Source organism: Coffea arabica, chromosome 11c (assembly GCF_036785885.1).
Source record: "Coffea arabica cultivar ET-39 chromosome 11c, Coffea Arabica ET-39 HiFi, whole genome shotgun sequence".
In the NCBI taxonomy this organism is placed as follows: Eukaryota; Viridiplantae; Streptophyta; class Magnoliopsida; order Gentianales; family Rubiaceae; genus Coffea; species Coffea arabica.
The window spans coordinates 35,456,419-35,482,269 of record NC_092330.1 but is presented as its reverse complement, the minus strand read 5'-3'; the positions used below and the strand labels follow the sequence as shown (position 1 = coordinate 35,482,269).

Below are 25,851 nucleotides of genomic sequence, written 5' to 3'. Positions count from 1 at the left end.
AAATAAACAAGGTATGTGAGACAGGAAAATTGTAATAAGGGATTAATCTCTTATATAGCCAGGTAAAGAAATTCTTAAGTTCTTACCCAACCTTTGAACCAAAAAAATTTTAAAAAAAAAAATCACAAGTCAGATTAAGATGCCTCTCAGGAGAGCTCGTTCGAACTTGATTAGCAAATTAAGTAAAACATGAACGTCATTTTGTGAGTAAAATTTTAAATTCGACTTAAACTTGGCACGATTAACATAAAGTTTGAAATTTGTGAGTAAGATATACAAGTTACTTAGTTCTACTAGAGTTCAATTCAGTCCAAACTAGTTGCTATTTAGTTTGATAAATAAAAAGTTCACGTACAAAAAAGCGACTGAAAATTATGAACATTTTTAAGCACAACATTTTTAAGCAATATATACAAATATGAAAATCTTTGAAAGAGAGTGAGTGCCAAATAAGCCCTCTAAGTTTGAATTTTGTTCCAAATGAGGCATTTCACGAGATTTAGGTTTGATTGATAACATTTGACCGACTTTGACAATAATGTGAAAACATACCAACTATTTAGAGACCTTGACGCAGTCGGTCTCCTTCCTAAATAAGCTAAAATCGACAAAATTATTGCTCTTCTAATAAAAGCAAAAACTATTCCAGATTAAACGGGTAATATTTCATCCATTTTACCTCATTCAAGCAGGAAATGAATGGCTTAAAAAGTCCCTAAATAATTAGTAGGATTTCGCATTATCACTAAAGATTGGTTAAAGGTTATTGACCAAACATGAGTTGATAATAGGGATGTACGCAAGCCGAACTACTCGCGAGTAGCTCGGTCAATGGTTTGGTTTGAATTTGATTTGACCGAGTTTGAGCCAAATTTTGAACTACTCGATTGTTATTCGAGTCGAGTTTCGAGCCAATATTTTAAGGCTCGTGGCTTGTCGGGTTACTCGTCGAGCCAAGGTGTATTTAAATAATATATATATATTATAATTATAAAATGACCGTTATGGGTATAATTTATATTGAATTTACAATATACTCTTCTTTATAATAAAATTTCATAAGGGCAGAAGTGTACATTTTCCAAATCGAGTCAAGAAACTTGATTAGATTCGACTTGATAAGGCTTACCTAAAGGTCGAACTTTATCGAGTCGAGTCTCGAATTTAAATCGAGTTTCTCGAGTCAAGTCTTGAGTATCGATTTTTTAGACTCGGTCGAGCTCGAGCCTAGATATATATGAGTCAAGTCGAATTCGAGTATACTCGAGTTCGATTTGACTCGATTATATTCCTAGTTGATAGAAAGGCTCATATTGAAAAAAAATGTTTCTAGTTTTGAGTTCTTTGAACAAATTCGCCTTCAGGGGTTGATTTGACTCTTTTGGATTCCTTTGTAAGGCCAATTCAAAATTCACCCTAATTTCAAATTCATTAAAATAAATAAATAAATTTGACTATTATAATGTTTTAGGTTTGATTAATTTGTTTATATTTTTGGCTAAATGCATGCTTCATATGCAAAAAGATTGAATTTTAAATTGAAATCATGCGTCATGCATCTAGTGTACAAAAGCTTTTATATATGTGTTTGGATTGCAAATTTATTTCAAATAATATTTTGTTTGCATCACAAACATATTTTCCAATCCACCTTTTTATATTCTCAATTACTTTTTATCTCACATACATCACATCACAAAAAGTGCTACAGTAATTATTCTAAATAATATTTCAAATAATATTCTATCCAAAGACAATTGTAAAATAGATTAATCCATTTAAGTAGTACAACAATTTTGGGCATGCTAAAATGTAGAATTTGATTCAAAAACCATTTGACTCCAATTCTTATTTCTAACTTAAATTTTCGCCTCCATCTTGTTGCTTTAGGTGCATTTTGTTGGTGGATAAGGGCTTTCTGCCATTAACGAAGCCGCATCTTGAACAGCTGAGCCCTGTTATTGGCAACTTGGAAGTTTTTTTTTTTTTTTTTTTTTGGAATTTCCTCTTTAAAAAAAAAAAAGAAACAAAAGGCAGATAGATAGATCAAATTTTCCAAAAAAAAAAAAGAAGAACAATTTAACACCCCAAGACAGTTGATCATTATGTGTAATTCCTAACTGGTAGTGGTGAAATCACACATAAATGATGTAACTTCAAATATTTACTCAACTTATTAAAAAAAAAAAGATGTGTAGAAGGAAAAAAAAAGTTAAAAAATGAAATGGGGCAGGGGGAGTTATTTAAAATTATTCTTTGATTGGTAAATAGATAGTTTTCAAAAGTTTTGGACAATTTTTTGATGAGCACATTAATAAAAGGTTAAAAGTTTATACACAAAGCAACAGTACAATTATTTAAAATTAGTTACACCAATTTTATATTTATTTAAAATCAAAGAAATAGTGATGTTTTTTTTTTTTTAGAAATTGACTCTAAAGTTGATTTCCCACAATTTGATTTTAGATTCTATTACTAGGAAATCAACTCCTCTTATCCTTGTATCATTTATCTCATCTCCTTTTGAAATTGACACTATATACAAGCAGATTAGAGACACAATCAAGCATCATATTTAATATTATGTGAATATGCGCCTTAGTATACATGTATTTAATTGTGTTTATTAATGTGTATCGTGTCATATTGTCCCAAAAAAATAAAAAGAAAAAAAAGAAAGAGAAAAAAAAAGACACATAAAGAGAAAGAGTTTCTCGGAAATTCATCTCAAAATCATTTTTAAATAATCACAAAAATTCAATCCCAAATAAAAGCCTTGCTACGTTTTCCATGAACACATTTTCCAATCATCTTTTTACCTCACATATATTAAATCGCTACAGTAATTTTTTTACAAAAAATTTAAAAAAATACAATCCAAACGTGTTTTTTTCTATTTTAAATAACAGGTAAATAATCCAAAGTGTCTTTTCTTTCTTTTTTTTTTTTTGGAAAATCTATTTTAAAGTAAGTTTTAAGTTATCAATAAGAGATAACTTTTATTTTACGGGAATAAAAAATTAATAGTATTTCTTTAATTTGAAGCAAAATAGCTGTATAGGTGTAAATAGCCACAGGACCTGTCATGCTAGTAAATTTCCACCCAAAAAAGACAAAAATTCAGGAGAAGTCCATATCATGATTCATGACTACTTCACCGAGTTTCTTCACAGCTTCCTTTTCCACTCCCTCAGTTGACCGACTCCACTGACAAACTAAAGTCGTCTCTGCAATTTCTTGGATACTTCAAACACGAAGTTCACTCGGAATGGAGATTACAGTCAAGAAATGCTTGTGAGCAATCAGAAACAAAAGGAAGAAAAAGATTCTTGCAGACATAACTGATAAGAAATTTAGATACAGTTTACTTGTCCTTAGCTATAAAAGACCGTCCATTTATCTCAGGTGTCTCACTCCTATGGTTGGTTAGTCCTCTCCTCTCATCCCTTTTGTTTTTGATGCTCATTCTGCCTAATTTTAATTCTGATTTGGGGTTTACTGGTTGTTGCAGGCACTGTTCGCCTGCTCAGTTGGCCTTCTTTTGGGCATAATTAATGTAAGAGTTATGTTTTAGTCAAGTTTAAGCTGCTATTGTGGTACTTTATTTTGACTAGTTATAAGTTTTTGATCATCAATTAGCTGAGAAATGGCATATATACTTTCTCTGCTTTGCTAGATATTGACTTGTGTTGCTGGATTTCTCCTGAACTATAGTTTCTTTAGCTGGATTTTGTGATAATTTGGTTTCACCATTCGATCCTTGCTTTCTGAATTTTGAGTCTATGACTTCAATGTAATAATCAAATTTAGCGAATTTTTTAAAAACTTATGGCTTCACATGAAGTGGTGAAGATAGTCAGAAGGAAAGAAAAGAATATGAATGGCTAAAATAGGAGTTTCTTGTGTGGTAGGGTACATTGCGAAGTGTTCTTCCAATTTGATAGTGTAAACTTGTGACTTGAAGCCTGTTTGGGCAGAATAAACTTAGTTCCGTATCATGCTGTCTTCATACCTTGCTCATCCTACATTGAGGGTTTGTCACAGGTTATAGGAAGTCCTGAGCCGTAAATTCTTCTCTCACTTAGGTGCTGCTCTTTCCAAGATACCAAGAATTATGTGAAATAGGGTAAGATTCAAGTAATTCAGTAAAAGCATCCTAAGATCATAAGGTTTATTTTCTGCTTGTTTTTTTCATTCTGAAGACAAGAAGAGGGTTCCACTAGTTGTAGTTAATTGCATTTGACATGCTATAAGGTGTAGAAATTACCAGTGAGCTTCATGTGGAGATGCATATTGTAGCTTAGAATAAATTACAAATACAAAAATGATTCAGATTTGGAAAAGGTTACACCTTTCTGTTGTAAAGCTATTGGAGATTATGTGGCTTTAAATTTTAAAAACACATCTTTTGGCGCATCTCTTTCTTTGATGGACTTTTGTATGGGTCTTCACAACATAGGTCCATCCCTTCTTCCAATTTTTTCAACTTGCAGTTCTTATTGGCTTTCTTAACTGGGATTATCAGGTAAATTTGTTGTATCCCATTTGAATTATGTGAGAAAGAGTCCATCTGGTCTTTTGCATGCTATATTACTTGGTCTGCAGTGTATCGATACACTTCAGAAGGTACTGTTTTCTTGCCTATATCTTTCTTACTTAGCAGTGACTTTGAAATTTATGACTCTAAGGTGTCACAGTTTTTGTTTTTGCTTAATTTCCCTTACTGATTTATGCTAATGCTTGTTTAATTGTTGCTGCAATTAAATCTTTTAATTTTGTTTCTTTGGTGCTTTCTAGAGAGGTTTACTGGATCAGAATCTTCAATATTTTGTTTTCAGTTCTTTATCACGTGATAAATTGGCCATGAAAATTTTGTTTCTATTTTATCAAATTGAATTTCTTTTCAATTTCTTATCTGGTCCAAAAAGCATTTTGCAAGTTCTACCCCTTTTCTCTTTTCCTTTTTTTTGGCTTTTTAATAAACTTTACTTAATTCTTGTAATTTCACATCTTTCAATATCTGTGGACCAAAATTAAGTTTATTGAATATGCTAACCTATTGTTTGAGGAATAGGTTGATTCGTGGGTATGTGTTGTTCAATCAAATGGAACTACTTCATTTGATTGTTTTCTTGAATATCACGAATCAGGATAAAGATTTTGGAAGACTTCAAAGTTCTGGCTGCTGTTTGTCAGTGATCATCATGACGTGCTGGTTGCATGCTTTGTTCCTCTGTCTGATGTCATTTGATGCAAATTTGAATTCATATGCATTGAAAGTCTCTGTAAAAAGGGCATCTTCTAAAGCAAGCTTATCTGCACATATTCCTCTCTTTAGAGCATCTGATAAGAATCTAATCAGTACATTATTTTCATTCAGGTGATTGGAGTTTCTGCTTTAGTTTTTCGTCAAAGATAGCAGACTTACTTTCTGTAGGATTAGAGCTCGTGAAAGATGGCAGATGCCGTTGTAGAGTTTCTCTTGGCTAATTTAAAGGAGTTACTTCTCTATCATGTAGACTTACTTTCAGGGGTGAAGGATCAAGTCGAATCTCTTCACAGGGAGCTTAGCTTGATGAAGGCTTTCCTTAAGGACTCTCGGGAGAAGCGTGATGAATCTGCATATGTTAGAGAGATAGTTCGACAAATTACAGATGTGACCTATGAGGCAGAAGATATCATTGACACTTTTGTAGTGCATGCAGCAATGCAAAAGGCAAGAAGTGCCTTGAAAAGAGTTTTTCATGCCCTAGATCACTCAAATATGCTGCGAAGTGTGTCAGAAGATATTAAATCCATCAAAGTGAAGGTCAAAGAGATTTATGATAAGAAGATGTTTGGAATTGAAAGCCTGCAAAGTGGAGAGCCTTCTTATAAACCATCAGCCAGAAAAAGGGCACCTATTGTGGAGGAAGAAAATGTTGTAGGATTTGATGAAGAGGCAAGAACAGTGGTTGAGCGGCTCACTGATGGACCAGAACAGCTAGAAGTGATATCAGTTGTGGGCATGGGTGGGCTTGGCAAAACAACTTTGGCGAAAAAGGTTTATTCTGATCCTTCTATTGAATATCACTTCTATATTCGTGCATGGGTTTACATGTCTCAACAATATTGTAGAAGAGAAGTTTTTCTTGGCATTTTAGACTCCATGGGCCTCATCACCGACCAAGTGTACAAAATGAATGATGACAGGCTGGCCGAGGAATTGTTCAGACATTTAAGGAGCAACAGATATCTCATTGTCATTGATGATGTCTGGACAACGGAGGCCTGGAATGATATCAAAATGGCTTTTCCAAATACTGCATGTGGTAGCAGAATATTGTTAACTAGTAGAAACACTGAGGTGGCTATGCATGCTAACCCTTACTGTAATCCTCATCGTTTGCGTTTTCTAACTAACGAAGAAAGCTGGGAATTACTTTGTAAGAAGGTTTTCCGAGAGGGTAGCTGCCCTCCAGAGCTACAAGAGCTGGGACAGCGGATATCAAAACGATGTGATGGACTGCCTCTGGCAATTGTGGTTGTTTCGGGACTTCTTTCAAAGAGAGAGAAAACACGCACTTGGTGGAACAAAGTTGCCGAAAGTGTAAGTACATATGTTGCTAGAGATCCAACGCAATGCATGGACGTCTTGGCATTGAGTTACAAGCACTTACCTGATCACTTGAAGGTGTGCTTCATCTACTTTGGGGCTTTTCCAGAAGACTTTGAGATCCCGGTGTCGAAATTACTGAAATTATGGGTTGCTGAGGGATTTATACAACAAATAGGACAGGAAACTTTAGAAGATATTGCAGAAGAGTATTTGGTGGATCTTGTCGACCGAAATCTGGTTATAGTGGCAAAGAAGAGGGCAAATGGTCGGATTAAGTCATGCCGAATTCATGATATGCTCCGTGATTTATGCATAAGAGAAGGTGCAGAAGAAAATTTTTTGCAGGTGATCAGGGGTATACCAGATCGTGCCTCTTTGACCTCAATCCCAAATTACTGTCGCCGACTTTGTATCCATTCACATGTTTTGGAGTTTGTCTCTTCAAGGCCTTCTGGTCCTCATGTTCGCTCCTTCTTCTGCTTCTCTATGGATGAAAGGGATGTGCCTAGAGAACACACATCTTTCGTCCATGAGGCTTTTAATCTAGTTAGGATATTGGATTTGAAGTCAATTATCTTCTCACGCTTTCCGAATGAGATAGTGCAGTTGGTACACCTGCGATTTCTGTCTCTTTCTGGCCACTTCAAGGTTCTTCCTCCAGCAATTTCCAATCTGTGGAATCTGCAAACACTCGTTGTTGTAACAACATCTCGGAATCTTGACATTCAAGCAGATTTATGGAAAATGTTACAGTTCCGACATTTGCATACAAGTGGATTAAGTTGCTTACATGGGCCTCGTGCTGAAACAAGGAAGGATAGTGAAGATCCTTTTGTACGAAGAAATATTCAAACTATTTGCACGATCGTGCCTGAGTGTTGCACAGAGAACATATTATCAAGGACTCCCAATTTGAAGAAACTAGGAATTCGGGGCAAGTTAGTTATGCTTGTGCAGGAAAGAGGAGGAATGAGTTTGTTTGATAATCTAGCTAAGTTAGATCACCTTGAAACATTGAAGTTGTTGAACGACACATTCCCCCTGGATCCTTTCAAATGCCACATACCTGGTCTTCCGCAGTCCTATAAGTTCCCGCCAAATCTGAAAAAGCTCACTTTATCCGACACGCTGCTGGATTGGTCGGAAATGTCCACATTAGGTATGCTGCCAAATCTTGAGGTGCTTAAGCTAAAAGACTATGCATTCAAGGGAAGCAGATGGGAACCATTAGATGGTGGGTTTCGCCTTCTTAGAGTATTGCAGCTTGGGAGGTCAGATTTGGTGCATTGGCATGCTTCAAGTCATCACTTTCCTAGACTCGAAAGAGTGGTCCTTAAACACTGCACACACCTTGAGGAGATCCCTTGTGGCTTTGGGGAGGTATCTGCCCTCCAGAATATGGAGCTTTATTGGCCAACGCCAGCTGCTGCTGCCTCTGCTAGGCTAATTCAACAGCAAAAACAGCAGGATCAGAGAATGGTGAACAGTGCATTCAAGCTTCTCATCTATCCGCCAGATCTTTGATCACTAAATTACTACGCCTAGCCACGGTGCATACATCAATTAAATAAGTACAACTTGTTTTTTTCCCTTCATTGTTTAGTTGTTTTTTAAATTGTATGCTGTCCTTGATTAAGCCTTTTAGATAAAGATCCAATGAGATGTTCAAATGTGAGAAAAGAGACTGCTGGGGACTGAAAATACTTCACTCCCAAAAATCAAATGGTTCCTTTTCTTCTTTGTCCATGTGTTGTAATGTTCGAATGCTGCTTTCAACTATACTATAGTGCCAAGCCTTGGATGTGTGCATCTATCTATTACTATACTAAATGTATGATTAGTGGTATGGTAAGTTGTAGGCACTTTTTTATCTTAGTTTTTGTCGCACCCATATTGCTCCCCATCTTTCAATTAGAGTTAATGGATTTTAATTATGGTAGTAATTTAAAATATGTAACATTCCACATGATTAAATCTCAATAATAATTGTAAGTAAAATTAAAAAATTCCTATTAAAACTATTTAGCGACCCTTACACTTCATCTTTCAAACAATAGTTTTTTTTTGTTGGGCCCGGGGGGGGGGGGTGGATGGTGGAATAAGAAACATCAAAAAGATCATATCATGTACATCTATTATATAATGGCCCTGTTTGAGATTTTGGAATTAACTATCATATCCAGAAAATTTGAAATAGAATTGAAGTACAAAATCCGAAGGTGAGGGTTGCCCATTGTGCAGGCTTAAATAAGAATTTATGTTAATGAAGAAATCAATAAGAATTTTCACCAAAATGGCTTTTCACGATCTGAATTCTTGAGAGCCCCGAGCTCTTGTACAAACTTCATGCTACAAAGCAAGCACAGATTAGTGAATTAAGAGCTAACAAAATGTTGACATGATTGAAGAACAGCTCTGCAGACAGCAACATATAAAACATTTTCAGCTATGAACTCCCAATATGAGAATCAGAAGCAACATGATCAACTTATTGACAAAAAAAAAAAAAATGGTCTAGAAGAGCCAACTTCATTAATGGAGTCATGAAGTTTCTTCATGGATCCGTTAATCTTTGGAATGTATCCTGACAATGAGGCTGTCATTTCCCATGCTTTCTTGTTCTTGCTGAAGAAGCCTAGCTGAAGTGACAGCAAGAGTGCTCGAATCATCCAAATCAATTATTTGCAGAGTAGGAATTTCTCCAACTCCACTAGGAATTTCAGCCAACTGTCTTTAGACATTGGTGTCAGTATTCACTAATAAGATTTGTATGTACAACAAAGTTTTTTAACCTGTGCTTAAAAAAAAAAAAACATAACAATCATCCATTATGTAGGAGCTATATAGACCTGAGAAACTCCAAGATTGAAATATAACACCAAAAATATTGGAATGGATAGATCGAAGCTGGGTCAATTTTGATGCACTTTTAGTTCATCACAAACACCTGTGGGTGGCCAGTAAGGAGGAATGTGCTTGTGCCAAAGTCAGATTATGAAGTTGATCAACAAAAGACATAAGAACAATCACCAGAATGGCTTCTCACGATCTGAATCCTGATAGCATGAGAGACCTGAGCTCTTCTACCACTTCAGTGTTAGCATGTCACAAAGCAAGTACAGATTAATGACTAAGAGATCAGAAAAAGTAACGTGAAGAAGAACATGGCAATTTGATTAAAAAAGTTTGGCAATGAACTGTCTAATTTTGGATAAAAATGAACTTGATTAATTTGTTATAACAGAAACAAGTATACAAGGGATGACATCTCTAATGAAGTTTCTCCATGGATCTATCAATCTCTATTCTCTAGGATGTATCCTGACTATTAGGCCATCGTTTCCCATGCTGTATTGTTCTTGCTGAATAAGCCTTGCTGAATTCACGGCAAGACTGCTGGAATCATCCACATCAATTATTTGCAGGGTAGGAATTTCTCCAACTTCACTTGGTATTTCATCCAAGTGTCTGCAACATCTCAGAATCAGCTGCTGTAGCCTTTGGAAATGAGAACAAGTTACTCCCCACTGAACTAGATCTGTCCCATCAATTAGCAGATATTTTAGTTGACAAAACTCATCTTCTTCCACTTGCCATTCTGGCCCTTGGAAAGCATAGTCTTTCAGTTTGAGTACTTCAAGATTGGGTAACAAACCAAGAGTTCTCATCTTCTCCCATGGCAGAAAGCTCCCGTTTAAGGTCAGTTTCCTAAGTTTTGGTGGGAAAGCATTCCAACCGGAGAATTGACCTCTTCCCAGAAAGACACATTTAAGTTTTTCAAGTTCAGCAAGGTAAAGAAGATCATCAAGGCAATTATGTGATGGTTGCTTCACACAGATACCGAGTTTCTTTAAATTGGGAAGACAGGCAAACGTTTCCCTATAACAATTGGTAAAGCTTACAGTTGAAAGCTTATGTAGGTAGGTTAGGACAAGAGAGTTGCTTGCAATAGCTTTGGCTCCTGCAGGATAGGGCAAACAAGCACCATTCTTTATATGAAGATATCTTAACCGAGGCATCTTCCATATGTCACTAGGTAAAGTTACATTCCTGTCATGCTCATTAATTAGTGTTTGTAGATTCCCCAGCTGGGACAAGCATGTACCAAAATAAGTACGAGCGGAAAGTGCAAGATACCTCAGATGAACTAGCTGCGTTATCTCAACAGGGAAATGCTCGAAGAACCTAAAAAGAATCTCTAGTACCCTCAGCAACTTCAAATCCATCACAGTAACACGAGAATCTAGCATCTTATCGAATTCTGTCACTTGAAGTCGACCATAAAAGAGAATAGATCGACAATGAGGAATTGCAGGCTTCATGTAGTCACAATGTTCTATCCTGCTGCTGGAATTAAACATACCATAGGATCTGCTTATTTGATGATGGAAGCAGAGGCAACGCTTATAATAGGCATCTGTGGGAAAGAAATTAGCATCTGACTTCAGCACCAGAAGAAAATCTTCTCTTTCAACTTCTCTCAAGATCAAGTCCCTCACGAGATCATGGATGCCACAACTTTTAATACCACCATTGGATTTTCTCTTCCTAACCATAACTAGACTTCTACTCATTAGCTCTTGTAAGCACATCTCTGCCACTTCTTCGAGGGTCTCTGGCCATTCTGCTCTGAGAATTCCTTCAGCCGCCCAAAGCCTGATCAATCTCCAGACAGGGATCTCAAACTCTTGGGGAAAAGCTCCCAAATATAGAAAGCAAGCTTTGAGGTGATGAGGCAAAGACTTATAACTCAAGGCAAGAATGTCTAAGCAATTCTCTTGATCTTTAGACTCTGGTGATCGTATGTCATCTGCAACAGTCTTCCAGCAATCTTTTGTTTTTCTGATGCTGGAGAGATGACCTGCTACGGCTAGAATTCCCAATGGTAATCCTTGGCATTTCTGAGCAATTTCTTTCCCAATAACTTCTAGCTCTGGGGGGCAACTTTCTTCCGAGAACACTTTGTGACGCAGCAGCTCCCAACTGTCATTTAGACTCAGGAAACTCATGTGATGATGATGGCTGTCCAGATTACACACATATTGACATCTATTAGTCGACTAGTCAACACTATTCGACTTCCATTCCTGTCATCTGGGAAAGATCTTCTGAGATCATACAAGATCTTACCGTCCCATACAGCGTCAAAAACTATAAGATACCTCTGACCCTTCAAAGTTCTATACAATAATTCAGCTAATTGATCATTCTTTTCTTTGAAAATTTCATCACCAAGTCTGGTGAGGGAACACAAAAGGCCTAGTAACACGTCTCTCAGTACATATTTCTGTGATACTGTAACCCAAGCACGTACATAAAAATGATACTCAATCAAAGGATCATTAAATACCTTTCGAGCAAGGGTTGTCTTACCTATTCCACCCATCCCAACAATTGTAAGAATGTCCAGTTTATGTGGCAGTCCTGTAAGTTTCTCCTTGACTTTTAACAGATCATTGTCTATTCCCACGACAAGAGTTTCCTCTTGAGTTGAAGACCATCCTGATGCATGCTCCACCGAATGATTCCTAGCTCGCGGAACTTTGGTTGCAGCTGCATCTGATTCTTGGTAAATCTTTGTCAACATATCCTTGATAGAATTTATCTCACTCAAAACCTCCCTCATATGATGGTGAAGACTCAGCTCCTCCTCAAAGATAGCAGCATCATCCAGGGCCTCTGCTTTGATATACACAAATTCTTCAATAAAATCTTCCGCTTTATGCGCCATGTCTCTTATGCCTCTCTCCAGATGTTTCATCATGGTATGATCATAGCTCCTATCTGCAGAAGCTTGAAGCATTTCTTGGATGACAGAAATCTCTTCAGATACAGCTTTGAACTGTTTTACTTCATCAAATGTGAATTCTAATTTGCAATTCATCTTGAGCTGGTCTAATGTTTGCTTGAGGGAAGTGATAGCAACATAAGCCATCACTCTTTGTACATGGACATAGATACATTTCCAGAGGGTATAGCACAAAGAAGCAATGTCTTCTGACTCTTCTCTAGACTTTGTTTTTACCTTTTAGTGCTTATTTAGTACAGTATTTCTTATTTAGATCCAAACACTTTTTATCATTAGACCAGCACTTTAGACTCGTGGGTCAGGGAACAGAAATATGGTAGTACTGTGCTATATTGTTGCTTCCTTTCACACGAGTGGTTCAGTAGTTTTTGTCCGCACCGTGAAACTATCTTTCAGAATCTGCTGTCAAATTGGACCAAGGATGGAAGGAAGTAAAGAAGAGAGTAGTCAAAATTCCACACAAGCGGTCTCCAATGTCCCCAAATAAAAAGGGAAAAAAAAGAAGAAGAAAGAGTTGTGCACAGAATGTACCCGATTCGTGACGCGCTATGAACTAAAGCATCATTGTTAGGCGACATGTAATTTAGGGTAAATTACACTTTACCTCCCTATGGTTTAGTATTTTTGTACCTAATCCCCCTATGATTTCAAAAGTTATACATATCTCACTCATGATTTGGATTAAAGTGTCAAAATAACGAAATTTGCAATCCATAACGGAGTCATCTAAAATGTCAAAAATATTCCTATGTAAAGTTGAAAATTATTTATTAACTACAAGGGGATTATTTGTATATTTTGAAAACTATAAAGAGGTTATATGGTAAAACATAAAATCATACGGGATTAATGAATCATGTATATTATGTTTATATATTTTGGTCACTTCAACTATTTTAATTTTTAAACAAGGGAAATTTTGATATTTTCAAAGGTTTCGTTACGAATTATCATTCCATCACTTTGATACTTTAATTCAAATCATAAGGAAGTTATGTATAGTTTTTAAAAGTATACGGAGGTTATATACAAAAATACTAAACTATAGAGGATAAAATGTAATTTGTCCTGTAATTTATAGTCGCCTTGTGTGTTGGTGGTAGTGCCTTAGACCTCGGAATATAGTGACTTTAGTTTTATCTCATGCCAAACTGTCCTCTTAAACATTTTCTTCTCCAGAATATAATATATACTAGTAATAACTCAACGTGCAAAAATATATTTTCCAAAATTATAATTTTGACATTTTTAAAAGTTCCGTTATGAATGACAATTTCTATCACTTTGACACTTTAATCTAAATCATGAGGAGGTTATGTATAACTTTTGAAACTATAGGAAGGTTGTGTAAAAAAAAAAAACTAAACCATAGAGGGTCAAGTGTAATTTGTCCTTTTTATAATTATTGATAATTTTCTAAGAGTATTCTTATATATATTGACAGTGTATACCGTGTCAGTCTTAGATAAATAATAATTATGCAAAATTTGAATTTAAAACCTAACTTTTACACATAATGTCATGGATTTAACGGTGATAATGTATATACTGTTAATGTATATAAGATTTACTCTTTTTTCTTTGGAGTTTTCTAATCAGTATGACATAATATAGTGAATTTAATCATCAATGTAACCTTTATTTTCTCATTAACTATTTATAATCTTTTGTCTTCTCATTAACCTTTATTATTAATCTTTTGTCTTCTTATGACATAATAAGGGTAATTTTGACATTTTAAAAGTTCCACTACGAATGACTATTTTCGTTACTTTAACACTTTAATTTAAATCATGAGGGGGTTATGTATAGTTTTTAAAACTATAAGGGGATTATATAAAAAAAATATTAAACCGGGGATAAAATGTAATTTGCCCTATTGGAAAAGCTGTGTAGTCATGCGACGGAAGCTACTTCATCAAGTTAAAGCCTTTGGGTGCCTAACAAAGTTGACTTAAATGGCAAGCCTATTTGCGACTTTTGGATATATTTCCAGAGGAAATCATTGGAAGTTCAAAGAATTTGCAGCATTAATATTGGGATTGATCTGTATGCAGTTTCAATCAAAATTAAACAAAAATAGTTAAAGAGAAATAATTAGATTTGATTCTAAATATATAAGGGTTATTGGGTAGCAATTTAGTCCACAAATCTTGCATGAGATATAGAAAAAAGAAATAAACTAGCTTGTTCCTGTATATAAAAGTACTATACCATTGTACAAAAGAGAAACATTTTTTAACTTGTCCATCCATTACCAAGTTTTTATGGATAAGAGACGAGGAAAATCTCTTAGATTTCCAGAGCTTGACTAGTATTTGCACAGGGATTGCTACTTGCAAGTGATAATCCGTGGCATTCTTCTACTATCTTCTCTCTCCTGTCACCTATGTAATTTTTACAAAAATTTTTACTTCTAATGCCAAAGTGAAATGATGATTAATTACCTGTTAAGATTACATGGAGTCAAGTACTTAAATTAATCTGCATAAATAAATTAGAGCAAATCTTATATACACTGATAGTGCATACACTATCACGGTTGGATGTGTGACACATATACAAAATTTGGGTTTCAAATTCAAATTTGAATTATGTGTCATGTATCCAATTGTGAAAGTGTATATACTGTCAGTGTGTAGAGGATTAATCCAACAAATTAATACTGCAGTTTATTTTTTGTGAATACATATAAACCCTTTTATTGATGTAGAACTCGGAGCTTACAGGAGGAGGACTAATCCTCAGATTACATTTACATTTGGAGATACCATATTTCGAAATGTAGGCACAAAACGACACAATAAAACTAGTAATATCCCTTCTCAAAACACCTGGAAGAAAGTCTCCTTTCTAAAACCACATCCCACAATAGCACTAACAACTTGAATGGTTATAGGCATAGCACACTGAAACACAACAAAATACAAATGTTAGCAAGTGTTCTTTAAGGAAAAAGAAAACCCCTTTCATCCTCCATTGCTCATTGGATGTAGAATAAACACTTTCCAAAGACTCAGAATATTTTTGTTTCTGTACATATTATGGTATGAAAAAAAATTTTAAAAACATGAACGCATGATTAGCAGTTACTTACGTTTAATTTATGTAAGACAAATTGGTTCAAGTATATTATTATGTCTTTCGCGGCGAAGAAAAAAAATTAGAATTGACATTTCAAACATTGTTGCTATGAAATTTTATTTTGATGCTTGACAGTCATGTAGAAGTAGAATTTTTTATTTGAATGGCGGTTATATGGTATGTATCCCAATATGCTAGTATTAGAAAAAATAATGTTTAGACTTGCAAGAAATATTAACAAAAAAAATTTATATGATTATATCCACTATCTTACTGTTTCTGTAGAAATTTTGATATCTTAGATCAACCAACTATAGATAATAATATTCAATCCTGGTTTTCTATTTAAGCACTCGGATTCATTTGTTCATAGAGGATTATAGCATAACTAAACCTAAATGCTTAGTTTTGAGCACTTAGGTGCTTATTATCAAATTCAAGTAGTTATGGATAACCAGCTAATTGTGTTGTGGCACCTTATTGCAGAATAAGAAAAAACAGAATATAAGCGCTTTTGTACATATACTTGATGGAAATTCCTCCGTAGCCGAGCAGTCTTCAATGTGATCATAACCCAAATTCTGTCATTGGCATTTTCCAAAAATTTGAAGAATGCATCGCGCCATGTCTTCTTGAATTGAAGGATTCCCAAAACTCCCACGACACCAACACTGAATCCCGGTCCAAAACCAGCATAAAACCATAAGAAATCAGACTCGCTGTGACCTTTACCATCAAGAATGGGTCCGTCCATTTTCTGTCGGCAATTCGTCTGCAGGGCAGCTGTTGAGTGGCTTCCCACAGAGTCCAATATTTCCCTCATAGATGGATGGATCAGTCAAGGTCTGAAGTTGATTTCCAGATGGTATTGGTCCTGATAGCTTATTGTATGACAAATTCAGGGAGCTCAATGAGTTTAAACCAGACAAGCTTGGAGGGATTTCCCCGTTGAGTTCATTCATCGACAAATCAAGTGTTTCAAGTTGCTTCAAATTGCCAATCTTCTGGGGGATCCTCCCATTTAGATGGTTTTTTGAAAGGTTAAAAATTTGCAACCCAACGAGATCCATTATCTCATCAGGGATTTCACCAACTAAATTATTTGCTGAGAGGATAATTGATTTAACAGACAATAAGTTTTTTGAATACTCAAGTTCTCTTCCTCCCTTCAAGTTTAGAAGTCTTAATTCAAAATAATTGATCATTAGCAAGTCAGCTGATGCTGCTTCTCTTGATACCATCATTGTGAAGTTATTAAAGCAGTGAGGAATAAATCCTGATAAATTATTGTGTGCTAGGTTGAGCACCTGAAGATGCAAGAGTTGGCAGAATTTATCAGGAATACCTCCACGGAAATTATTTGACTCGAGTCTCAGAAACTTCAAGTCCGATAACCTTTCCCCAATCCACACTGGTATAATATCCTTTATTCCATTTTCTCCGAGATCAAGGATTTGCAATCTTATCAGGTTTTGCATTGACGATGGAAGCTTCCCATCAAATTTATTTCCGCTCAAATGCAGAGTACCAAGTTCCTCCAAGTTACCCAGTGAACTTGGAATCTGACCACATAGGTTGTTATCTGACAAACTTAGGGCGACCAAATGTCGCAAGTTACCCAAGCACAAAGGAATGCTTCCAGACAAATGGTTGTTGGATAGATCTAAAACCATTAAAGTTTTCAGCCTGCACAAGTCTTCTGGGATACTACCTGTGAAACGGTTGTAACTGAGGTAAAGAGACTCTATTTTTATAGCCTCTTTATCAACATCAGCAACTGCTGCATCAAATAATAATAATAGTAATAATCAGCTACTATTTCCTGCAAATGAACTTCGTGAAAGATCCAAATTCAAAATACCTGTTGCAAATGATTTTAGAGATCCTTCCAAATTGTTACGGGAGAGATCTAAGGCTTTAAGATAATTAAAATGCACTCCAAACCAGCTGGGTATGGCATCCGAAATGCTCACATTTTGCATGAATAACACTTCAATCTCCTTTTGGGTCCGTAGCCAATTTGGAAACTGGGGCCCTGTTTCGATAGAATCCATCGTAATGTGCCTTAGTTGGAAAGGAGGAACCCAAGAGGAGCTCACGTGCAGAGAGAGGAAGTTATAAGAAATGTACAAACTATTTAGCTCTCTGAGTTTCACAAAATGGTGTTCAGATAGTACACCAGTTAATGAATTTCTATCTACTTCTAATGTTTGTAACTTGGTGAGTTCCCAAAGACTTGAAGGAATCGTCCCATTTAACTCATTAAAGAACAAATATAGTCGAGTTAGTTTCCGAAGCTGACCTATTTCACTGGGTATTGACCCTTGCAAGTTATTTTCGGACATCTGTAAACTTGTAAGACTGCTAATGTTGCAAATGCATTTCAATGTTGAAGTATCAAAGCGATTTCCATACAGATCGAGTTTAACTAGAGATGTCATTTGCTCAAATGTATCATGAACCTCACCACCTAGATAACAAAAACGAAGATTAAGATCTTGGAGGCCCGTAAGGTTACGCAGCCAAGGAGGGATGGTGGGGTTGATAAATTGATTGGCACTGAGATCCAAGGAAGAAAGAGATGTGGAATTGACGTGTAAAAGATGAGGAACGGTAAGTCCACAACCCTCTAAATCTAGTGCTTTTAGCAAAGGAAGCATGTTAATTGCCCTGAACACATCTTGAGCACCCGAAAGGTCTACACTGTTTAGGGACAGTGTTTCAAGAGAAGAGAGCCTAGCGACCCATTCAAGATCATTACTCGTCAATTTATTTTGTATAATTCGACGTAAAGCAACACCAATATCTAAGTACCTTAAATGCGAGAGATTTCCCAAATGATGGGGAACTTCACCAACAAACCCTGCATTTGAGAGATTGAGGTATCTCAAGTCTTTGAGCAATCCAAGAAATGTGGGAATCCGGATTCCTGAAAAATTATTCAAGCTCAGGTCCAAGTGTCGCAGAATGGTCAAATTGACCAAAGATGGGCTTAAATGATCACCTGCCAAGCAAGATCTGCAATGATACCAATGACTATAAAATTCGAATCCAAGTTGTTCCGAATTGCATAGATCGAGTTTCACCACATGGCCAATTACTTTGTTGCAACTAATTCCATCCCATGAACAGCAGTCTTCTCCAATCCACGATGATAGACGATTTGATTCATCTATCAAGCTATCTCTGAATTGAAGAAGAGCTTGTCGTTCACTTTCAATGCAGGTGAAATTTGAAGAATGAGCTTGTCCAGTGCAGCCAAGTGGAATTTGGCTGGTGACCAAAATAGTTATGAATAAGAACAAGGACAGCAATGAAGAAGTAGTATCAAGAAAATTCGGATGCCTCATTGGATTTCTTTGGTACATTGGTTATTTGATGAAACAAGGTCAGATGGGTGGTACCATTTATACAAGTGATAAAGGATCAGCTGCGGCTGTTAATGTTCGTAGGAAGGTGATAAAACCACACAACAGCCCTTGCGAAAGTCTCACAGCTGTTAAGTACTTTATCTTTTCTGATGCTGACAATTTCCAGAATGAAAAGTTGTTCGAAAATTTTAATATCCGAATTTGGCAATGGCATGGACCAATTGATTTATGATGTGCTAGGATTAATCAACCAAAGGTTCCCCCAACATTTAAGGGGGGAGTAAAACAGAATATAATTTTATTTATTTATTTGTTTCATGCAAATTCTTGAGAAATTTGCTATCTTTGTTAGCCCAAATAAATTGATGCGGATCTGTATTTTTTCCTCCAATGAAAACATCATTGAACACTCATAATAAGCTTTTTTATGTAACTAAAACATCTGAGTTGCCTTTTAACCATCAAAAAGTGAAGGTTAGAAGAAAAACGACGAGAAATGGACAATTTCAAGTCTGCATTCCAAAACAAGAGAGAGAAGGAAGTCCTACATATTTGTCGTGATATCTTGAAAATATGCGGGCGTGCTGTTCTGCCGTGAATGGAAGGCAGTCGTGACACACATACCACACACTTTAGCAGGTAGGATATCAATTTGGTGATTCACGTCATTATTAAAAGAAAATCAGTTTTGCTCCTCACTTTTACAGTTTAGATTAATATGAGAATGTTTAACAAGAAAATCACCAAATTAATCAATATCTGTCAAATATCCTAAACTTGAAAGGTTGAAATTAACCAAAAAAATGGGAATTACAAAATCAAAGAAATGAGGGATGGTTGTAGTGTTTTGGAAAACTCAAAAACTTATATAATAAATGACAAAATTGTGATTAGTTTTGTTGGAAACGTAAATTAGGTGATACCGGGCATTATTTACATAACTATGAGATCTCTGATTTGAGTCTTAAACTCTTGGGCAAATTCCAACCTTCTCATAATTTCAAAAGTTATATATAATTCTTTCATGGTTTGGATTAAAATATTAAAATAACGAAAATGATCATTCGTAACGGAGTCATCTAAAATACCCTTATGTAAAGTTGAAAATTATTTATTAACTAAAGGGGGTTATGTGTATATTTTAAAAATCCTAAGGGGGTTATATGGTAAAGTGTTACACCATAAGGAGGTTATATGGTAAACTATTTAACCATAACGGGATTATATGTAAAGCACAAAACCATATGAAGTTAGTATGTCATGTATTTATAAGGATAATTTTGACATTTTAAAACTTCCGTTACGAATGATCATTTTCGTCATTTTGACACTTTAATTTAAATCATGAGAGGGTTATGTATAACTTTTAAAATTATAGGAAGGTTATGTAAAAATAAATAAATAAATAAATCACAGGGGGGTAAAATATAATTTGCCGTAAACTCTTTCCTTTTCCTCCTCCGATGTAAGGTTTGGAGCCCTTATTAAAAAAATTTTAAAAAAAATTGTAATTAGCTTCTTTGTTGTTTTTTTTTTTTTTTCCTTTTTCCATGCACTAATATGCAGGATAAGTAACCAAAAGAAGAAGGGTGAGCCCATTACAAGATAATGGTATTATCAGCCGCCCTTGATTATGCTTTTGCGTTGAATGTAAAATTTGTGTCTCCAAAATATTTCCTGGCGGACTTTTTTATCCATTGTCCTATGGGCTAAGAATAAAAGAGTACCCCTAAAGCACAAAGCTTGGCTTAAAGGTTATACATGCTCGGTTCAATGCTATAAGCACACCACCCTAATATCCACCATATGTATATAGAATTATCCATAAAAATAAAAGAGCAAACATAAAACAATTTTGTCATACAAAAACGTACCTGAAAGATGGAAGCTCTGTGTTTAAAATTTCATTAAAGTATAGGTACAAGAAAAAGTTATTTCCACTTTACCTTCTTGAACTTGGGGCTGAGTAATTGTTTGTCCCCCAAGTTCAAGAAAATTAAAACTTCTTAATTAATTAAGTGGTTCTAAATTGTCTCAACAAAACATACTCCAAACAAAAAAGTGATAAGTTATGTTAAAATGCAAGAATTTTTTTTGTACTTTTGTTATGTTAAAATAATTGTTTTACCGTATTCACAGATGTTAACAAGGGAGTAAAAGAAGCTATTGAAGATTGTGCTAAAATTTATTTCTTTTTCTCAAATAAATTTGTTTTTTCTTGGACAAATTTTTTATATTGTATTTTTATTTTTATTTTTGTGGTTCATTCTTGTTTTATTTTTAAATATCTATGCTCAAAAAAATTAAATCATATATATTACCAATAAATATAACATTTTAATAACATCATTAATGAATAAATCAACATAAGGTCAATTTTATAAAATATATAAAATTCAATATTCAGTTGTCTATAACTATACAACAGGCATACTATGTTCAGTGTTTTCAGATAACAAGTCATATCGAATTCAATATTTAATAGTTCAGTATTCAGATTTCAAATTTTAGATCTCAGATTTTGGTTGATACGAGTTAATACATGTTTATCAAACGCACTTTGAGTCTATTAGTTGATACATGTCGGAGAGTTTTGATATTTCAATTGCTAAAGAGGAAGATCATTTGAATTGGAGCTCATGAAAATGGATCTTGAATTAATTTGCCAAAGGAAAATTCTTATTTTGATTATCAAAATATTTAAATGAGACTTTCGGCCATTGAGTTGTATAAACGTATCCTTTGATCCTGTAACCATACCAAGGCTGGCTTCAATATATCCAATTAATTGCCACATTGAATTGGGCAAGTTTATGCCATGAATAGCTAATACTTAATAATGAGAACGTTGTCGTTAATTATCAGGTAGTACTTAGAAGACGCAGCATTGGGTTTCTTTGGTATCGGTCTTTGATAAAAAGCCCCAACGACGGTTCTAAACGTGTTTAGTAGAAAGTCTTCGTGGAAACTAGCTGAAAACCATCAACCAATTGTTTGGTGGCAAAGGAGACAAATCGACGAGACGACTTGGAAGTCTTGGTGGAAACCTGTAACATCATGACAGAATTGTTAATTAAGCATGGTTCTAAATGTTTGCCCAGATTGATGAGACGACTTGAAGTCTTCTTCGTGGAAACCTGTAACATTATGACAGAATTGTTAAGCATGGTTCTAAATGTTTGCCCAAATTGATGAGTCTTCGTCGACGCCTGTAACTTTACGACAGAATTGTTAATTGTGGTTCTAAATGTTTGCCCAAAAAGGTGGCAAATTGAGACGACCTGAAGTCTTCGTTGAAACCTGTAACATTATGACAGAATTGTTAAGCACGGTTCTAAAAGTTTGATGGAAAAGGTGACAAATTAAAGAGGTTATGCATGCCTTTTGAAACTACGGAAGGGTTGTATGAAAAATCATTAAATCACGTAAGAGTAAAGTGTATTTTACCCAATATATAATGACCTCTTCTACTGGCAAGCATGACTAGATACATACTATTTCACATGATTAAACTTTTTAAATTTCACAAGATTAAACTCTAAAAAAGTTTTATCTGGTGATTTTTTACACAATTTAAAAGTTTTATCTGGTGATTTTTTACACGATTTACTTGTTTTATTACAATTTCATGAGTGACGCTCCCATAATGTTCTTGTTTAGTTAGTTAATTAGAAGTCGGATTGATTCTAGATAGTGGTGCTACCACGAAGATCTTTAATTAAAACTACAAAATAAATTCAAATATCAAATTGATCAGAAATAAAAGTTAGGAAATAAATTGGTACCAATAAAAAAAGTTCAAAGACGAAATTGGCCATTGTCCTTTTTGAAATCCAGGTCGTTCTAATTTGGCCAGGGTTGTAATATGGTTGGAAAAGACAAACGGCAAAGGCCTTCCCGGGGAAAAAGATGACCATCTTTTAAAATTGCAACTTTAGTCCTTGAAGAAAATTGAATCAATACATTTTCACGTAAAAAGTGATAACTAAATTACCAATCTAACTTTTATGACTGCGAAGTACGAGAGAAATTTAAACGTTTCACTCTAGTTAATACCATAAAGAGATAAAACTACAGAGAGTTTATATGCGCATCCCTTTGACCACAAATCATTTTGGTATTTAATCCTAGAACATGTAATTACGAACAAACGTTTCCTTTGCTAAATCAACATAATCAACTGTAATTCATGAGAATATAACCCATGTATTATGCATCTTATCCCATGGCATCTTCAAGTTTAGACGATATTGTTGGGTTGCTCCAACTGCTGCGTTTGGATGGTGGAGTCATGGCCGCCATACAATTCCTCCAAACGTTTCAAATCCTTCAGGACGCTTTCTTGCATGCCATCATACCTCAATGATACGAATTCGACCTCCACGATCTTCCACTTCAAGACCATCAAGAAAATTCCAGCCGCAACGACGAGGAAAGTATGAAAATGGAGACCAAATAGACTCACAGCACACTCCAAGCTTGCAGTAACAAGGAAATGAAAAATCCCAAAATCTGTGCAGCGCTGGACGTTCGCGAGATTCCCCAGCCAGGCAATAGCCAAAGACAAGAAAGATAACATGAGAGGGATAGATTTGGCTTTGAAGTAGTATTGGACAAAAGCAGTTCCCAAACATCCCAGTATAATTTCGAGGATTTTTCGATGTTTATAAGCGTATGCTGCCATAGATGATGATCCCTCTAATTTCTCCAACGTAGAAGCTAACAGTAATAGGGAACTTGGAATGGATGCATGAATCAATATCAAGCTCAAATGTGAATCCCACAAACTTGGAGATATAAGAACAGATAAAGTTGATAGCACTAGAGCTTGAATGAAAAACCAGAAAATTGTATGACGAGGATACACCCTTAAAGGACCAGCAAAACCGGTTAAGAAGTTTCCCATGGCCTGAGAATATTTCAATCCCTGAGTAATTGGTTTTGAGCCCAGTAACAGCCATAATACAGCAGAGACTAGCACCGCAGCTGCCATTGCTGTGTTTGCTGTGTTCCATCTGTGTCCTGAAGTTGTAAAGTATGCCAAAAATGCCAAAGAAGTTAAAGGAGTATGAACTGTCGTGAAACCTCCATTAAAGTTCAGGAAAATTTTGTTACTTTGAGAAGTTTTAAGCGTATGATCATGCTCCAATAGAGGTCGACAAAGGAATGCATAAGTAGCTGAACAGCTAACTGATAAAACAATCCAACCCTCCACAAATCCAATCCAATACTCAACCAAATCAGATACCGGGATGATTGCTCTGCGAAAAGTATATATTCCGGTTGTTGAGAAAACCAGGCTGACCAGAGACCAGAAGGAGAAGTACCAAATTGATGAGAATTCCATGTGTAACAAGGAACAAAGGGATGTTTAGGAATAGATCTCTTTTCTGTTTACACTTTCTTTTTTTTTTTTTGGGTTTTTGTTGGGGGTGGGGGTGGTGGGGGAGGATATTGAGAAAGCAAAAACTGCAATGAATCAAACCAGAAAGAAGATTTTGACGCAGCTATCAGCAAGAAATTAGTTTTTTAACTATATGATATTACCTTCGGACTAAGAAGGCCTGGTGGAAGCTATAATTGTATGGGGTCAAAAACTAAAATTCCACAAAAAAGAAAAGTATCTCTAAGTGTTAATAACAAATATGAAAATCTAGTGGATAAGTTTCAGGTTCTCCTTTCTCCCTTCTTGTTTTTTAAATTCTACACTATCTTCGCTAAAAAAATTCACAAAAACCAAATGGCATTGCCACAAGCCAAATGTTATTTCCACAATAATTTTTGTTAAAATAAAAAAATTTACCCCTTTTGAGTCTAAATTACATTTGGTCTTCAGAACGGCAAGTTAGGCATATTATCCAAAATTTGTTGTGAAAATCAAATTAAACTTGTGGCATTAACACCAGCCAACATGATATTCTCAGTGGGATAAAATTCTGAACCCAAATTTCAAACTTAAGTCATTTTTGGCACCAAATGCTAATTCCATGAAGTTTTGAGAGATTCTTTGGTTAAGTTTGAAGCAGAAAACTATTCTATATATAACTCTTATTAGAATAGAAAAGATTTTGAGCATACACAGTTTAAATATTGCCTCCAAAAAGATAATGAGTTTGTTTGGATAAGAGTTTATTTGAGTTTATTTGAGCATACACAGTTTAAATATTAGGTGTCTACATGATTTAGAATTAGGTGTATAACTGTAAATACAGTAAAAGACTCAGAAAAGGTTTGTTTTCGCCCCTTGATAACACAGCAAATTTGTGTGCCTTTGGTCAATGGAGGTGGTAACTGATGATTCTTGAAGACCATGCGGGTGATAAAAGTCAATATTGCCTTCGGTTTCATTTCCGCGTCATGATGGCTGACTAAGTCAGCTTGAAGTTATTCAGACGATAGCATAATGTTAATCACACTTCAATTATTTATTTTATCATACAATTTAATAAATAAAAATCATATTATAAAAATGATAGAGAGAGTAAGATTAATAAAAGAGAGTGCAATTAACGTTTTTCTATCATTTTTTACTAGATTATATCAATTTTATTTTCTTGTTCTGGTTGACTTCGTATTAGACTGGGGGCGGTGGATATGGAAATCAAGTAGTTTTTCATTCGGAAAATTCAGCAACCAAGATGACTCAATTTGCAGTTCAGGACACTGTTAGAGGTGATGTACATCGTTGACATTAAACTAGCGGTAGAAAACTTGGATCAGGACGTCCCGCTTTATTAATTATTATATATTTTATCAACACAAATTGACTCAATTGATAAGGATGATTCATTTTTCAAAAAAAAAAAAAAAATCGTATGTTCCAATCATGATGTCGATGCAATGACTACCCGCCCAAACATTCCGTAAAGGATCTTTTACTCCACTTCATGTATCATTCCCTATTCCACCATCTATTAAATGGCTATGTATGCTTTATGAACATTTCATTTTAATTTTTTTTCTTGTCCCTTTGAGTTCTAACATTACTA

At 35.1% G+C, this 25,851-nt stretch overlaps 2 protein-coding genes and 1 pseudogene across 7 annotated transcripts; 1 reads left to right on the top strand and 2 right to left on the bottom strand.

The window, feature by feature from the left end:
• The first annotated feature begins 3,099 nt into the window (after positions 1 to 3,099).
• On the top strand, positions 3,100 to 8,407 carry LOC113717330 (putative disease resistance RPP13-like protein 3). 4 transcript variants are annotated; one of them, XM_027242133.2, is made up of 4 exons: positions 3,100 to 3,425; positions 3,512 to 3,556; positions 4,045 to 4,126; positions 5,381 to 8,407. In XM_027242133.2, exon 4 carries the CDS (start codon positions 5,456 to 5,458, stop codon positions 8,120 to 8,122), a length of 2,667 nt encoding a protein of 888 aa, XP_027097934.2. In that variant the 5' UTR covers positions 3,100 to 3,425; positions 3,512 to 3,556; positions 4,045 to 4,126; positions 5,381 to 5,455; the 3' UTR covers positions 8,123 to 8,407. The 4 variants fall into 4 exon arrangements, with proteins under 4 accessions (XP_027097934.2, XP_071926850.1, XP_027097933.2 ...); XM_072070749.1 differs by lacking the exon at positions 4,045 to 4,126 and having other exon boundaries at positions 3,100 to 3,421; XM_027242132.2 differs by lacking the exon at positions 4,045 to 4,126.
• Positions 8,408 to 9,803: 1,396 nt separating this feature from the next.
• Positions 9,804 to 12,800, bottom strand: LOC113716105 (putative late blight resistance protein homolog R1A-10; annotated as a pseudogene).
• Positions 12,801 to 15,167: 2,367 nt separating this feature from the next.
• LOC113716104 (receptor-like protein EIX2) lies at positions 15,168 to 18,938 on the bottom strand. 3 transcript variants are annotated; one of them, XM_072069905.1, is made up of 3 exons: positions 18,496 to 18,938; positions 17,353 to 18,420; positions 15,168 to 17,271 (listed from the first exon to the last, which is right to left on the bottom strand). In XM_072069905.1, exons 1-3 carry the CDS (start codon positions 18,857 to 18,859, stop codon positions 16,226 to 16,228), a joined length of 2,478 nt encoding a protein of 825 aa, XP_071926006.1. In that variant the 5' UTR covers positions 18,860 to 18,938; the 3' UTR covers positions 15,168 to 16,225. The 3 variants fall into 3 exon arrangements, with proteins under 3 accessions (XP_071926006.1, XP_027096203.1, XP_071926005.1); XM_027240402.2 differs by having other exon boundaries at positions 17,353 to 18,938; XM_072069904.1 differs by having other exon boundaries at positions 15,168 to 17,268; positions 17,353 to 18,938.
• Positions 18,939 to 25,851: the final 6,913 nt, after the last annotated feature.